We start from the raw sequence: 15,590 nt of genomic DNA, 5'->3' as shown, positions 1-15,590 counted from the left end.
CCTGCGCAGCCGTTCCTGCGCAGCCGTTACTGCGCAGCCGTTCCTGCGCAGCCGTTCCTGCGCAGCCGTTCCTGCGCAGCCGTTCCTGCGCAGCCGTTCCTGCGCAGCCGTTCCTGCGCAGCCGTTCCTGCGCAGCCGTTCCTGCGCAGCCGTTCCTGCGCAGCCGTTCCTGCGCAGCCGTTCCTGCGCAGCCGTTCCTGCGCAGCCGTTCCTGCGCAGCCGTTCCTGCGCAGCCGTTTATGCGCAGCCGTTTATGCGCAGCCGCTTCTGCGCAGCCGCTTCTGCGCAGCCGCTTCTGCGCAGCCGCTTCTGCGCAGCCGCTTCTGCGCAGCCGCTTCTGCGCAGCCGCTTCTGCGCAGCCGCTTCTGCGCAGCCGCTTCTGCGCAGCCGCTTCTGCGCAGCCGCTTCTGCGCAGCCGCTTCTGCGCAGCCGCTTCTGCGCAGCCGCTTCTGCGCAGCCGCTTCTGCGCAGCCGCTTCTGCGCAGCCGCTTCTGCGCAGCCGCTTCTGCGCAGCCGCTTCTGCGCAGCCGCTTCTGCGCAGCCGCTTCTGCGCAGCCGCTTCTGCGCAGCCGCTTCTGCGCAGCCGCTTCTGCGCAGCCGCTTCTGCGCAGCCGCTTCTGCGCAGCCGCTTCTGCGCAGCCGCTTCTGCGCAGCCGTTCCTGCGCAGCCGTTCCTGCGCAGCCGTTCCTGCGCAGCCGTTCCTGCGCAGCCGTTGCTGCGCAGCCGTTGCTGCGCAGCCGTTGCTGCGCAGCCGTTCCTGCGCAGCCGTTCCTGCGCAGCCGTTCCTGCGCAGCCGTTCCTGCGCAGCCGTTCCTGCGCAGCCGTTCCTGCGCAGCCGTTCCTGCGCAGCCGTTTCTGCGCAGCCGTTTCTGCGCAGCCGTTACTGCGCAGCCGTTCCTGCGCAGCCGTTCCTGCGCAGCCGTTCCTGCGCAGCCGTTCCTGCGCAGCCGTTCCTGCGCAGCCGTTCCTGCGCAGCCGTTCCTGCGCAGCCGTTCCTGCGCAGCCGTTCCTGCGCAGCCGTTCCTGCGCAGCCGTTTATGCGCAGCCGTTCCTGCGCAGCCGTTCATGCGCAGCCGTTTATGCGCAGCCGTTTATGCGCAGCCGTTTCTGCGCAGCCGTTTCTGCGCAGCCGTTTATGCGCAGCCGTTTCTGCGCAGCCGTTTCTGCGCAGCCGCTTCTGCGCAGCCGCTTCTGCGCAGCCGCTTCTGCGCAGCCGCTTCTGCGCAGCCGCTTCTGCGCAGCCGCTTCTGCGCAGCCGCTTATGCGCAGCCGCTTATGCGCAGCCGCTTATGCGCAGCCGCTTCTGCGCAGCCGCTTCTGCGCAGCCGCTTCTGCGCAGCCGCTTCTGCGCAGCCGCTTCTGCGCAGCCGCTTCTGCGCAGCCGCTTCTGCGCAGCCGCTTCTGCGCAGCCGCTTCTGCGCAGCCGCTTCTGCGCAGCCGCTTCTGCGCAGCCGCTTCTGCGCAGCCGCTTCTGCGCAGCCGCTTCTGCGCAGCCGCTTCTGCGCAGCCGCTTCTGCGCAGCCGCTTCGGCGCAGCCGCTTCGGCGCAGCCGCTTCGGCGCAGCCGCTTCGGCGCAGCCGCTTCGGCGCAGCCGCTTCGGCGCAGCCGCTTCTGCGCAGCCGCTTCTGCGCAGCCGCTTCTGCGCAGCCGCTTCTGCGCAGCCGCTTCTGCGCAGCCGCTTCTGCGCAGCCGCTTCTGCGCAGCCGTTCCTGCGCAGCCGTTCCTGCGCAGCCGTTCCTGCGCAGCCGTTCCTGCGCAGCCGTTCCTGCGCAGCCGTTACTGCGCAGCCGTTTCTGCGCAGCCGTTTCTGCGCAGCCGTTCCTGCGCAGCCGTTCCTGCGCAGCCGTTCCTGCGCAGCCGTTCCTGCGCAGCCGTTTCTGCGCAGCCGTTTCTGCGCAGCCGTTTCTGCGCAGCCGTTTCTGCGCAGCCGTTCCTGCGCAGCCGTTCCTGCGCAGCCGTTCCTGCGCAGCCGTTCCTGCGCAGCCGTTCCTGCGCATCCGTTCCTGCGCAGCCGTTCATGCGCAGCCGTTCATGCGCAGCCGTTTCTGCGCAGCCGTTTCTGCGCAGCCGTTTCTGCGCAGCCGTTTCTGCGCAGCCGTTTCTGCGCAGCCGTTTCTGCGCAGCCGTTTCTGCGCAGCCGCTTCTGCGCAGCCGCTTCTGCGCAGCCGCTTCTGCGCAGCCGCTTCTGCGCAGCCGCTTCTGCGCAGCCGCTTCTGCGCAGCCGCTTCTGCGCAGCCGCTTCTGCGCAGCCGCTTCTGCGCAGCCGCTTCTGCGCAGCCGCTTCTGCGCAGCCGCTTCTGCGCAGCCGCTTCTGCGCAGCCGCTTCTGCGCAGCCGCTTCTGCGCAGCCGCTTCTGCGCAGCCGCTTCTGCGCAGCCGCTTCTGCGCAGCCGCTTCTGCGCAGCCGCTTCTGCGCAGCCGCTTCTGCGCAGCCGCTTCTGCGCAGCCGCTTCTGCGCAGCCGCTTCTGCGCAGCCGCTTCTGCGCAGCCGCTTCTGCGCAGCCGCTTCTGCGCAGCCGCTTCTGCGCAGCCGCTTCTGCGCAGCCGCTTCTGCGCAGCCGCTTCTGCGCCGCCGTTCCTGCGCAGCCGTTCCTGCGCAGCCGTTCCTGCGCAGCCGTTCCTGCGCAGCCGTTCCTGCGCAGCCGTTCCTGCGCAGCCGTTCCTGCGCAGCCGTTCCTGCGCAGCCGTTCCTGCGCAGCCGTTCCTGCGCAGCCGTTCCTGCGAAGCCGTTCCTGCGAAGCCGTTCCTGCGCAGCCGTTCCTGCGCAGCCGTTCCTGCGCAGCCGTTCCTGCGCAGCCGTTCCTGCGCAGCCGTTCCTGCGCAGCCGTTCCTGCGCAGCCGTTCCTGCGCAGCCGTTCCTGCGCAGCCGTTCCTGCGCAGCCGCTTCTGCGCAGCTGTTCCTGCGCAGCCGCTTCTGCGCAGCCGCTTCTGCGCAGCCGCTTCTGCGCAGCCGCTTCTGCGCAGCCGCTTCTGCGCAGCCGCTTCTGCGCAGCCGCTTCTGCGCAGCCGCTTCTGCGCAGCCGCTTCTGCGCAGCCGCTTCTGCGCAGCCGTTTCTGCGCAGCCGTTTCTGCGCAGCCGTTCCTGCGCAGCCGTTCCTGCGCAGCCGTTCCTGCGCAGCCGTTCCTGCGCAGCCGTTCCTGCGCAGCCGTTCCTGCGCAGCCGTTCCTGCGCAGCCGTTCCTGCGCAGCCGTTACTGCGCAGCCGTTTCTGCGCAGCCGTTCCTGCGCAGCCGTTCCTGCGCAGCCGTTCCTGCGCAGCCGTTCCTGCGCAGCCGTTCCTGCGCAGCCGTTCCTGCGCAGCCGTTCCTGCGCAGCCGTTCCTGCGCAGCCGTTTCTGCGCAGCCGTTTCTGCGCAGCCGTTCCTGCGCAGCCGTTCCTGCGCAGCCGTTCCTGCGCAGCCGTTCCTGCGCAGCCGTTCCTGCGCAGCCGTTCCTGCGCATCCGTTCCTGCGCATCCGTTCCTGCGCAGCCGTTCCTGCGCAGCCGTTCATGCGCAGCCGTTTCTGCGCAGCCGTTTATGCGCAGCCGTTTATGCGCAGCCGTTTCTGCGCAGCCGTTTCTGCGCAGCCGTTTCTGCGCAGCCGTTTCTGCGCAGCCGCTTCTGCGCAGCCGCTTCTGCGCAGCCGCTTCTGCGCAGCCGCTTCTGCGCAGCCGCTTCTGCGCAGCCGCTTCTGCGCAGCCGCTTCTGCGCAGCCGCTTCTGCGCAGCCGCTTCTGCGCAGCCGCTTCTGCGCAGCCGCTTCTGCGCAGCCGCTTCTGCGCAGCCGCTTCTGCGCAGCCGCTTCTGCGCAGCCGCTTCTGCGCAGCCGCTTCTGCGCAGCCGCTTCTGCGCAGCCGCTTCTGCGCAGCCGCTTCTGCGCAGCCGCTTCTGCGCAGCCGCTTCTGCGCAGCCGCTTCTGCGCAGCCGCTTCTGCGCAGCCGTTCCTGCGCAGCCGTTCCTGCGCAGCCGTTCCTGCGCAGCCGTTCCTGCGCAGCCGTTCCTGCGCAGCCGTTCCTGCGCAGCCGTTCCTGCGCAGCCGTTCCTGCGCAGCCGTTCCTGCGCAGCCGTTCCTGCGCAGCCGTTCCTGCGCAGCCGTTCCTGCGCAGCCGTTCCTGCGCAGCCGTTCCTGCGCAGCCGTTCCTGCGCAGCCGTTCCTGCGCAGCCGTTCCTGCGCAGCCGTTCCTGCGCAGCCGCTTCTGCGCAGCCGCTTCTGCGCAGCCGCTACTGCGCAGCCGCTTCTGCGCAGCCGCTTCTGCGCAGCCGCTTCTGCGCAGCCGCTTCTGCGCAGCCGCTTCTGCGCAGCCGCTTCTGCGCAGCCGCTTCTGCGCAGCCGCTTCTGCGCAGCCGCTTCTGCGCAGCCGCTTCTGCGCAGCCGCTTCTGCGCAGCCGCTTCTGCGCAGCCGCTTCTGCGCAGCCGCTTCTGCGCAGCCGCTTCTGCGCAGCCGCTTCTGCGCAGCCGCTTCTGCGCAGCCGCTTCTGCGCAGCCGCTTCTGCGCAGCCGCTTCTGCGCAGCCGCTTCTGCGCAGCCGTTCCTGCGCAGCCGTTCCTGCGCAGCCGTTCCTGCGCAGCCGTTCCTGCGCAGCCGTTGCTGCGCAGCCGTTGCTGCGCAGCCGTTGCTGCGCAGCCGTTCCTGCGCAGCCGTTCCTGCGCAGCCGTTCCTGCGCAGCCGTTCCTGCGCAGCCGTTCCTGCGCAGCCGTTCCTGCGCAGCCGTTCCTGCGCAGCCGTTTCTGCGCAGCCGTTTCTGCGCAGCCGTTACTGCGCAGCCGTTCCTGCGCAGCCGTTCCTGCGCAGCCGTTCCTGCGCAGCCGTTCCTGCGCAGCCGTTCCTGCGCAGCCGTTCCTGCGCAGCCGTTCCTGCGCAGCCGTTCCTGCGCAGCCGTTCCTGCGCAGCCGTTCCTGCGCAGCCGTTTATGCGCAGCCGTTCCTGCGCAGCCGTTCATGCGCAGCCGTTTATGCGCAGCCGTTTATGCGCAGCCGTTTCTGCGCAGCCGTTTCTGCGCAGCCGTTTATGCGCAGCCGTTTCTGCGCAGCCGTTTCTGCGCAGCCGCTTCTGCGCAGCCGCTTCTGCGCAGCCGCTTCTGCGCAGCCGCTTCTGCGCAGCCGCTTCTGCGCAGCCGCTTCTGCGCAGCCGCTTATGCGCAGCCGCTTATGCGCAGCCGCTTATGCGCAGCCGCTTCTGCGCAGCCGCTTCTGCGCAGCCGCTTCTGCGCAGCCGCTTCTGCGCAGCCGCTTCTGCGCAGCCGCTTCTGCGCAGCCGCTTCTGCGCAGCCGCTTCTGCGCAGCCGCTTCTGCGCAGCCGCTTCTGCGCAGCCGCTTCTGCGCAGCCGCTTCTGCGCAGCCGCTTCTGCGCAGCCGCTTCTGCGCAGCCGCTTCTGCGCAGCCGCTTCTGCGCAGCCGCTTCGGCGCAGCCGCTTCGGCGCAGCCGCTTCGGCGCAGCCGCTTCGGCGCAGCCGCTTCGGCGCAGCCGCTTCTGCGCAGCCGCTTCTGCGCAGCCGCTTCTGCGCAGCCGCTTCTGCGCAGCCGCTTCTGCGCAGCCGCTTCTGCGCAGCCGCTTCTGCGCAGCCGTTCCTGCGCAGCCGTTCCTGCGCAGCCGTTCCTGCGCAGCCGTTCCTGCGCAGCCGTTCCTGCGCAGCCGTTACTGCGCAGCCGTTTCTGCGCAGCCGTTTCTGCGCAGCCGTTCCTGCGCAGCCGTTCCTGCGCAGCCGTTCCTGCGCAGCCGTTCCTGCGCAGCCGTTTCTGCGCAGCCGTTTCTGCGCAGCCGTTTCTGCGCAGCCGTTTCTGCGCAGCCGTTCCTGCGCAGCCGTTCCTGCGCAGCCGTTCCTGCGCAGCCGTTCCTGCGCAGCCGTTCCTGCGCATCCGTTCCTGCGCAGCCGTTCATGCGCAGCCGTTCATGCGCAGCCGTTTCTGCGCAGCCGTTTCTGCGCAGCCGTTTCTGCGCAGCCGTTTCTGCGCAGCCGTTTCTGCGCAGCCGTTTCTGCGCAGCCGTTTCTGCGCAGCCGCTTCTGCGCAGCCGCTTCTGCGCAGCCGCTTCTGCGCAGCCGCTTCTGCGCAGCCGCTTCTGCGCAGCCGCTTCTGCGCAGCCGCTTCTGCGCAGCCGCTTCTGCGCAGCCGCTTCTGCGCAGCCGCTTCTGCGCAGCCGCTTCTGCGCAGCCGCTTCTGCGCAGCCGCTTCTGCGCAGCCGCTTCTGCGCAGCCGCTTCTGCGCAGCCGCTTCTGCGCAGCCGCTTCTGCGCAGCCGCTTCTGCGCAGCCGCTTCTGCGCAGCCGCTTCTGCGCAGCCGCTTCTGCGCAGCCGCTTCTGCGCAGCCGCTTCTGCGCAGCCGCTTCTGCGCAGCCGCTTCTGCGCAGCCGCTTCTGCGCAGCCGCTTCTGCGCAGCCGCTTCTGCGCAGCCGCTTCTGCGCAGCCGCTTCTGCGCAGCCGCTTCTGCGCCGCCGTTCCTGCGCAGCCGTTCCTGCGCAGCCGTTCCTGCGCAGCCGTTCCTGCGCAGCCGTTCCTGCGCAGCCGTTCCTGCGCAGCCGTTCCTGCGCAGCCGTTCCTGCGCAGCCGTTCCTGCGCAGCCGTTCCTGCGCAGCCGTTCCTGCGAAGCCGTTCCTGCGAAGCCGTTCCTGCGCAGCCGTTCCTGCGCAGCCGTTCCTGCGCAGCCGTTCCTGCGCAGCCGTTCCTGCGCAGCCGTTCCTGCGCAGCCGTTCCTGCGCAGCCGTTCCTGCGCAGCCGTTCCTGCGCAGCCGTTCCTGCGCAGCCGCTTCTGCGCAGCTGTTCCTGCGCAGCCGCTTCTGCGCAGCCGCTTCTGCGCAGCCGCTTCTGCGCAGCCGCTTCTGCGCAGCCGCTTCTGCGCAGCCGCTTCTGCGCAGCCGCTTCTGCGCAGCCGCTTCTGCGCAGCCGCTTCTGCGCAGCCGCTTCTGCGCAGCCGTTTCTGCGCAGCCGTTTCTGCGCAGCCGTTCCTGCGCAGCCGTTCCTGCGCAGCCGTTCCTGCGCAGCCGTTCCTGCGCAGCCGTTCCTGCGCAGCCGTTCCTGCGCAGCCGTTCCTGCGCAGCCGTTACTGCGCAGCCGTTTCTGCGCAGCCGTTCCTGCGCAGCCGTTCCTGCGCAGCCGTTCCTGCGCAGCCGTTCCTGCGCAGCCGTTCCTGCGCAGCCGTTCCTGCGCAGCCGTTCCTGCGCAGCCGTTCCTGCGCAGCCGTTTCTGCGCAGCCGTTTCTGCGCAGCCGTTCCTGCGCAGCCGTTCCTGCGCAGCCGTTCCTGCGCAGCCGTTCCTGCGCAGCCGTTCCTGCGCAGCCGTTCCTGCGCATCCGTTCCTGCGCATCCGTTCCTGCGCAGCCGTTCCTGCGCAGCCGTTCATGCGCAGCCGTTTCTGCGCAGCCGTTTATGCGCAGCCGTTTATGCGCAGCCGTTTCTGCGCAGCCGTTTCTGCGCAGCCGTTTCTGCGCAGCCGTTTCTGCGCAGCCGCTTCTGCGCAGCCGCTTCTGCGCAGCCGCTTCTGCGCAGCCGCTTCTGCGCAGCCGCTTCTGCGCAGCCGCTTCTGCGCAGCCGCTTCTGCGCAGCCGCTTCTGCGCAGCCGCTTCTGCGCAGCCGCTTCTGCGCAGCCGCTTCTGCGCAGCCGCTTCTGCGCAGCCGCTTCTGCGCAGCCGCTTCTGCGCAGCCGCTTCTGCGCAGCCGCTTCTGCGCAGCCGCTTCTGCGCAGCCGCTTCTGCGCAGCCGCTTCTGCGCAGCCGCTTCTGCGCAGCCGCTTCTGCGCAGCCGCTTCTGCGCAGCCGCTTCTGCGCAGCCGTTCCTGCGCAGCCGTTCCTGCGCAGCCGTTCCTGCGCAGCCGTTCCTGCGCAGCCGTTCCTGCGCAGCCGTTCCTGCGCAGCCGTTCCTGCGCAGCCGTTCCTGCGCAGCCGTTCCTGCGCAGCCGTTCCTGCGCAGCCGTTCCTGCGCAGCCGTTCCTGCGCAGCCGTTCCTGCGCAGCCGTTCCTGCGCAGCCGTTCCTGCGCAGCCGTTCCTGCGCAGCCGTTCCTGCGCAGCCGTTCCTGCGCAGCCGCTTCTGCGCAGCCGCTTCTGCGCAGCCGCTACTGCGCAGCCGCTTCTGCGCAGCCGCTTCTGCGCAGCCGCTTCTGCGCAGCCGCTTCTGCGCAGCCGCTTCTGCGCAGCCGCTTCTGCGCAGCCGCTTCTGCGCAGCCGCTTCTGCGCAGCCGCTTCTGCGCAGCCGTTCCTGCGCAGCCGTTCCTGCGCAGCCGTTCCTGCGCAGCCGTTCCTGCGCAGCCGTTCCTGCGCAGCCGTTACTGCGCAGCCGTTTCTGCGCAGCCGTTCCTGCGCAGCCGTTCCTGCGCAGCCGTTCCTGCGCAGCCGTTCCTGCGCAGCCGTTCCTGCGCAGCCGTTCCTGCGCAGCCGTTCCTGCGCAGCCGTTCCTGCGCAGCCGTTTCTGCGCAGCCGTTTCTGCGCAGCCGTTCCTGCGCAGCCGTTCCTGCGCAGCCGTTCCTGCGCAGCCGTTCCTGCGCAGCCGTTTCTGCGCAGCCGTTCCTGCGCAGCCGTTCCTGCGCAGCCGTTCCTGCGCAGCCGTTCCTGCGCAGCCGTTCCTGCGCATCTGTTCCTGCGCAGCCGTTCATGCGCAGCCGTTCATGCGCAGCCGTTCATGCGCAGCCGTTTCTGCGCAGCCGTTTATGCGCAGCCGTTTCTGCGCAGCCGTTTCTGCGCAGCCGTTTCTGCGCAGCCGCTTCTGCGCAGCCGCTTCTGCGCAGCCGCTTCTGCGCAGCCGCTTCTGCGCAGCCGCTTCTGCGCAGCCGCTTCTGCGCAGCCGCTTCTGCGCAGCCGCTTCTGCGCAGCCGCTTCTGCGCAGCCGCTTCTGCGCAGCCGCTTCTGCGCAGCCGCTTCTGCGCAGCCGCTTCTGCGCAGCCGCTTCTGCGCAGCCGCTTCTGCGCAGCCGCTTCTGCGCAGCCGCTTCTGCGCAGCCGCTTCTGCGCAGCCGCTTCTGCGCAGCCGCTTCTGCGCAGCCGTTCCTGCGCAGCCGTTCCTGCGCAGCCGTTCCTGCGCAGCCGTTCCTGCGCAGCCGTTCCTGCGCAGCCGTTCCTGCGCAGCCGTTCCTGCGCAGCCGTTCCTGCGCAGCCGTTCCTGCGCAGCCGTTCCTGCGCAGCCGTTCCTGCGCAGCCGTTCCTGCGCAGCCGTTCCTGCGCAGCCGTTCCTGCGCAGCCGTTCCTGCGCAGCCGTTCCTGCGCATCTGTTCCTGCGCATCTGTTCCTGCGCAGCCGTTCCTGCGCAGCCGTTCATGCGCAGCCGTTTCTGCGCAGCCGTTTCTGCGCAGCCGTTTCTGCGCAGCCGTTTATGCGCAGCCGTTTCTGCGCAGCCGCTTCTGCGCAGCCGCTTCTGCGCAGCCGCTTCTGCGCAGCCGCTTCTGCGCAGTCGCTTCTGCGCAGCCGCTTCTGCGCAGCCGCTTCTGCGCAGCCGCTTCTGCGCAGCCGCTTCTGCGCAGCCGCTTCTGCGCAGCCGCTTCTGCGCAGCCGCTTCTGCGCAGCCGCTTCTGCGCAGCCGCTTATGCGCAGCCGCTTCTGCGCAGCCGCTTCTGCGCAGCCGCTTCTGCGCAGCCGCTTCTGCGCAGCCGCTTCTGCGCAGCCGCTTCTGCGCAGCCGCTTCTGCGCAGCCGCTTCTGCGCAGCCGCTTCTGCGCAGCCGCTTCTGCGCAGCCGTTTCTGCGCAGCCGTTTCTGCGCAGCCGTTTCTGCGCAGCCGTTCCTGCGCAGCCGTTCCTGCGCAGCCGTTCCTGCGCAGCCGTTCCTGCGCAGCCGTTACTGCGCAGCCGTTCCTGCGCAGCCGTTCCTGCGCAGCCGTTCCTGCGCAGCCGTTCCTGCGCAGCCGTTCCTGCGCAGCCGTTCCTGCGCAGCCGTTCCTGCGCAGCCGTTCCTGCGCAGCCGTTCCTGCGCAGCCGTTTCTGCGCAGCCGTTCCTGCGCAGCCGTTCCTGCGCAGCCGTTCCTGCGCAGCCGTTCCTGCGCAGCCGTTCCTGCGCATCCGTTCCTGCGCAGCCGTTCCTGCGCAGCCGTTCCTGCGCAGCCGTTCATGCGCAGCCGTTTCTGCGCAGCCGTTTCTGCGCAGCCGTTTCTGCGCAGCCGTTTATGCGCAGCCGTTTATGCGCAGCCGTTTCTGCGCAGCCGTTTCTGCGCAGCCGCTTCTGCGCAGCCGCTTCTGCGCAGCCGCTTCTGCGCAGTCGCTTCTGCGCAGCCGCTTCTGCGCAGCCGCTTCTGCGCAGCCGCTTCTGCGCAGCCGCTTCTGCGCAGCCGCTTCTGCGCAGCCGCTTCTGCGCAGCCGCTTCTGCGCAGCCGCTTCTGCGCAGCCGCTTCTGCGCAGCCGCTTCTGCGCAGCCGCTTCTGCGCAGCCGCTTCTGCGCAGCCGCTTCTGCGCAGCCGCTTCTGCGCAGCCGCTTCTGCGCAGCCGTTTCTGCGCTGCCGTTTCTGCGCAGCCGTTTCTGCGCAGCCGCTTCTGCGCAGCCGCTTCTGCGCAGCCGCTTCTGCGCAGCCGTTCCTGCGCAGCCGTTCCTGCGCAGCCGTTCCTGCGCAGCCGTTCCTGCGCAGCCGTTCCTGCGCAGCCGTTCCTGCGCAGCCGTTCCTGCGCAGCCGTTCCTGCGCAGCCGTTTCTGCGCAGCCGTTTCTGCGCAGCCGTTTCTGCGCAGCCGTTCATGCGCAGCCGTTCATGCGCAGCCGTTTCTGCGCAGCCGCTTCTGCGCAGCCGTTTCTGCGCAGCCGTTCCTGCGCAGCCGTTCCTGCGCAGCCGTTCCTGCCTAGCTGTTTCTGCGCAGCCGTTTCTGCGCAGCCGTTTCTGCGCAGCCGTTTCGGCGCAGCCGTTTCGGCGCAGCCGTTTCTGCGCAGCCGTTTCTGCGCAGCCGTTTATGCGCAGCCGTTTATGCGCAGCCGTTTCTGCGCAGCCGTTTCTGCGCAGCCGTTTCTGCGCAGCCGTTTCTGCGCAGCCGTTTCTGCGCAGCCGCTTCTGCGCACCCGCTTCTGCGCACCCGCTTCTGCGCACCCGCTTCTGCGCACCCGCTTCTGCGCACCCGCTTCTTCGCACCCGCTTCTGCGCACCCGCTTCTGCGCACCCGCTTCTGCGCACCCGCTTCTGCGCACCCGCTTCTGCGCACCCGCTTCTGCGCACCCGCTTCTGCGCACCCGCTTCTGCGCACCCGCTTCTGCGCACCCGCTTCTGCGCACCCGCTTCTGCGCACCCGCTTCTGCGCACCCGCTTCTGCGCACCCGCTTCTGCGCACCCGCTTCTGCGCAGCCGCTTCTGCGCAGCCGTTTCTGCGCAGCCGTTTCTGCGCAGCCGTTTCTGCGCAGCCGTTCCTGCGCAGCCGTTCCTGCGCAGCCGTTCCTGCGCAGCCGTTCCTGCGCAGCCGTTCCTGCGCAGCCGTTCCTGCGCAGCCGTTCCTGCGCAGCCGTTCCTGCGCAGCCGTTCCTGCGCAGCCGTTCCTGCGCAGCCGTTCCTGCGCAGCCGTTCCTGCGCAGCCGTTCCTGCGCAGCCGTTCCTGCGCAGCCGTTCCTGCGCAGCCGTTCCTGCGCAGCCGTTCCTGCGCAGCCGTTCCTGCGCAGCCGTTCCTGCGCAGCCGTTCCTGCGCAGCCGTTCCTGCGCAGCCGCTTCTGCGCAGCCGCTTCTGCGCAGCCGCTTCTGCGCAGCCGCTTCTGCGCAGCCGCTTCTGCGCAGCCGCTTCTGCGCAGCCGCTTCTGCGCAGCCGCTTCTGCGCAGCCGCTTCTGCGCAGCCGCTTCTGCGCAGCCGCTTCTGCGCAGCCGCTTCTGCGCAGCCGCTTCTGCGCAGCCGCTTCTGCGCTGCCGCTTCTGCGCTGCCGCTTCTGCGCTGCCGCTTCTGCGCAGCCGCTTCTGCGCAGCCGCTTCTGCGCAGCCGCTTCTGCGCAGCCGCTTCTGCGCAGCCGCTTCTGCGCAGCCGCTTCTGCGCAGCCGCTTCTGCGCAGCCGCTTCTGCGCAGCCGCTTCTGCGCAGCCGCTTCTGCGCAGCCGCTTCTGCGCAGCCGCTTCTGCGCAGCCGCTTCTGCGCAGCCGTTCCTGCGCAGCCGTTCCTGCGCAGCCGTTCCTGCGCAGCCGTTCCTGCGCAGCCGTTCCTGCGCAGCCGTTACTGCGCAGCCGTTACTGCGCAGCCGTTACTGCGCAGCCGTTACTGCGCAGCCGTTCCTGCGCAGCCGTTCCTGCGCAGCCGTTCCTGCGCAGCCGTTCCTGCGCAGCCGTTCCTGCGCAGCCGTTCCTGCGCAGCCGTTCCTGCGCAGCAGTTCCTGCGCAGCCGTTCCTGCGCAGCCGTTCCTGCGCAGCCGTTCCTGCGCAGCCGTTCCTGCGCAGCCGTTCCTGCGCAGCCGTTCCTGCGCAGCCGTTCGTGCGCAGCCGTTCGTGCGCAGCCGTTCCTGCGCAGCCGTTCCTGCGCAGCCGTTCCTGCGCAGCCGTTCCTGCGCAGCCGTTCCTGCGCAGCCGTTCCTGCGCAGCCGTTCCTGCGCAGCCGTTCCTGCGCAGCCGTTCCTGCGCAGCCGTTCCTGCGCAGCCGTTTCTGCGCAGCCGTTTCTGCGCAGCCGTTTCTGCGCAGCCGCTTCTGCGCAGCCGCTTCTGCGCAGCCGCTTCTGCGCAGCCGCTTCTGCGCAGCCGCTTCTGCGCAGCCGCTTCTGCGCAGCCGCTTATGCGCAGCCGCTTATGCGCAGCCGCTTATGCGCAGCCGCTTCTGCGCAGCCGCTTCTGCGCAGCCGCTTCTGCGCAGCCGCTTCTGCGCAGCCGCTTATGCGCAGCCGCTTCTGCGCAGCCGCTTCTGCGCAGCCGCTTCTGCGCAGCCGCTTCTGCGCAGCCGCTTCTGCGCAGCCGCTTCTGCGCAGCCGCTTCGGCGCAGCCGCTTCGGCGCAGCCGCTTCGGCGCAGCCGCTTCTGCGCAGCCGCTTCTGCGCAGCCGCTTCTGCGCAGCCGCTTCCGCGCAGCCGCTTCTGCGCAGCCGTCTCCGCGCAGCTGTTTCTGATTTTCTGATGAGACTTCACTGCAACAGCATGGGTGACGAACTCCGTACGCGCGCGTGGTCTAGAGATCCTACCACGCGCGTACGGGATTCAACTTTACATGTTCAACTGCCCAAAAAACATTGAACATGGAGGAACGCTCCTGTAACCGGAGGCTATAGAGTGTTTCTGCGCCGCTGTTTCTGCGCCGCTGTTTCTGCGCAGCTGTTTCTGCGCAGCTGTTTCTGCGCAGCTGTTTCTGCGCAGCTGTTTCTGCGCAGCTGTTTCTGCGCAGCTGTTTCTGCGCAGCTGTTTCTGCGCAGCTGTTTCTTCGCAGCTGTTTCTGCGCAGCTGTCTCTGCGCAGCTGTCTCTGCGCAGCTGTTTCTTCGCAGCTGTTTCTGCGCAGCTGTTTCTGCGCAGCTGTTTCTGCGCAGCTGTTTCTGCGCAGCTGTTTCTGCGCAGCTGTTTCTGCGTAGCTGTTCCTGCGCAGCTGTTTCTGCGAAGCTGTTTCTGCGCAGCTGTTTCTGCGCAGCTGTTTCTGCGCAGCTGTTTCTGCGCAGCTGTTCCTGCGCCGCTGTTCCTGCGCAGCTGTTTCTCCGCAGCTGTTTCTGCGCAGCTGTTTCTGCGCAGCTGTTCCTGCGCAGCTGTTTCTGCGCAGCTGTTTCTGCGCAGCTGTTCCTGCGCAGCTGTTCCTGCGCAGCTGTTTCTGCGCCGCTGTTTCTGCACCGCTGTTTCTGCGCAGCTGTTTCTGCGCAGCTGTTTCTTCGCATCTGTTTCTGCGCAGCTGTTTCTGCGCAGCTGTTTCTGCGCAGCTGTTTCTGCGCAGCTGTTTCTGCGCAGCTGTTTCTGCGCAGCTGTTTCTGCGCAGCTGTTTCTGCGCAGCTGTTTCTGCGCAGCTGTTTCTGCGCAGCTGTAACTGCGCAGATGTCTCTGCGCAGCTGTCTCTGCGCAGCTGTCTCTGCGCAGCTGTCTCTGCGGAGCTGTTTCTGCGCAGCTGTTTCTGCGCAGCTGTTTCTGCGCAGCTGTTTCTGCGCAGCTGTTTCTGCGCAGCTGTTTCTGCGCAGCTGTTTCTGCGCAGCTGTTTCTGCGCAGCTGTTCCTGCGCACCTGTTCCTGCGCACCTGTTCCTGCGCACCTGTTCCTGCGCAGCTGTTCCTGCGCAGCTGTTCCTGCGCAGCTGTTCCTGCGCACCTGCTCCTGCGCACCTGTTCCTGCGCAGCTGTTCCTGCGCACCTGTTCCTCCGCACCTGTTCCTGCGCACCTGTTCCTGCGCACCTGTTCCTGCGCAGCTGTTCCTGCGCAGCTGTTCCTGCGCAGCTGTTCCTGCGCAGCTGTTCCTGCGCAGCTGCTCCTGCGCAGCTGTTTCTGCGCAGCTGTTCCTGCGCAGCTGTTCCTGCGCAGCTGTTTCTGCGCAGCTGTTTCTGCGCAGCTGTTTCTGCGCAGCTGTTTCTGCGCAGCTGTTTCTGCGCAGCTGTTTCTGCGCAGCTGTTCCTGCGCAGCTGTTTCTGCGCAGCTGTTTCTGCGCAGCTGTTCCTGCGCAGCTGTTTCTGCGCAGCTGTTTCTGCGCAGCTGTTCCTGCGCAGCTGTTCCTGCGCAGCTGTTTCTGCGCAGCTGTTTCTGCGCAGCTGTTTCTGCGAAGCTGTTTCTGCGCAGCTGTTTCTGCGCAGCTGTTTCTGCGCAGCTGTTCCTGCGCAGCTGTTTCTGCGCAGTTGTTTCTGTGCAGTTGTTTCTGTGCAGCTGTTCCTGCGCAGCTGTTTCTGCGCAGCTGTTCCTGCGCAGCTGTTTCTGCGCAGCTGTTCCTGCGCAGCTGTTCCTGCGCAGCTGTTCCTGCGCAGCTGTTCCTGCGCAGCTGTTTCTGCGCAGCTGTTTCTGCGCAGCTGTTCCTGCGCAGCTGTTTCTGCGCAGCTGTTCCTGCGCAGCTGTTCCTGCGCAGCTGCTCCTGCGCAACTGTTCCTGCGCAGCTGTACCTGCGCAGCTGTTCCTGCGCAGCTGTTCCTGCGCAGCTGTTCCTGCGCAGCTGTACCTGCGCAGCTGTTCCTGCGCAGCTGTTCCTGCGCAGCTGTTCCTGCGCAGCTGTTCCTGCGCAGCTGTTCCTGCGCAGCTGTTCCTGCGCAGCTGTTTCTGCGCAGCTGTTTCTGCGAAGCTGTTTCTGCGCAGCTGTTTCTGCGCAGCTGTTCCTGCGCAGCTGTTCCTGCGCAGCTGTTCCTGCGCAGCTGTTCCTGCGCAGCTGTTTCTGCGCAGCTGTTCCTGCGCAGCTGTTCCTGCGCAGCTGTTCCTGTTCAGCTGTTCCTGCGCAGCTGTTCCTGCGCAGCTGTTCCTGCGCAGCTGTTCCTGCGCAGCTGTTCCTGCGCAGCTGTTCCTGCGCAGCTGTTTCTGCGCAGCTGTTTCTGCGCAGCTGTTTCTGCGCAGCTGCTTCTGCGCAGCTGCTTCTGCGCAGCTGCTTCTGCGCAGCTGCTTCTGCGCAGCTGCTTCTGCGCAGCTGCTTCTGCGCAGCTGTTTCTGCGCAGCTGTTTCTGCGCAGCTGTTTCTGCGCAGCTGTTTCTGCGCAGCCGTTTCTGCGCAGCCGTTTCTGCGCAGCCGTTTCTGCGCAGCCGTTTCTGCGCAGCCGTTTCTGCGCAGCCGTTTCTGCGCAGCCGTTTCTGCGCAGCCGTTTCTGCGCAGCCGTTTCTGCGCAGCCGTTTCTGCG

At 68.2% G+C, this 15,590-nt stretch overlaps 2 protein-coding genes across 2 annotated transcripts; both read right to left on the bottom strand.

The window, feature by feature from the left end:
- Positions 1 to 2,015: 2,015 nt before the first annotated feature.
- On the bottom strand, positions 2,016 to 4,917 carry LOC126232332 (nuclease SbcCD subunit C-like). Its single transcript, XM_049942610.1, has 2 exons — positions 3,520 to 4,917; positions 2,016 to 3,473 (listed from the first exon to the last, which is right to left on the bottom strand). Exons 1-2 carry the CDS (start codon positions 4,915 to 4,917, stop codon positions 2,016 to 2,018), a joined length of 2,856 nt encoding a protein of 951 aa, XP_049798567.1.
- A 2,418-nt stretch (positions 4,918 to 7,335) lies between these two features.
- On the bottom strand, positions 7,336 to 8,535 carry LOC126232331 (nuclease SbcCD subunit C-like). The gene has a single exon (XM_049942609.1). It carries the CDS (start codon positions 8,533 to 8,535, stop codon positions 7,336 to 7,338), a length of 1,200 nt encoding a protein of 399 aa, XP_049798566.1.
- Between the last annotated feature and the right edge of the window lie 7,055 nt (positions 8,536 to 15,590).

The sequence above is a fragment of the Schistocerca nitens genome, unplaced genomic scaffold (assembly GCF_023898315.1).
Source record: "Schistocerca nitens isolate TAMUIC-IGC-003100 unplaced genomic scaffold, iqSchNite1.1 HiC_scaffold_468, whole genome shotgun sequence".
NCBI lineage: Eukaryota > Metazoa > Arthropoda > Insecta > Orthoptera > Acrididae > Schistocerca > Schistocerca nitens.
This window is presented reverse-complemented; position numbering and strand designations above follow the sequence as displayed.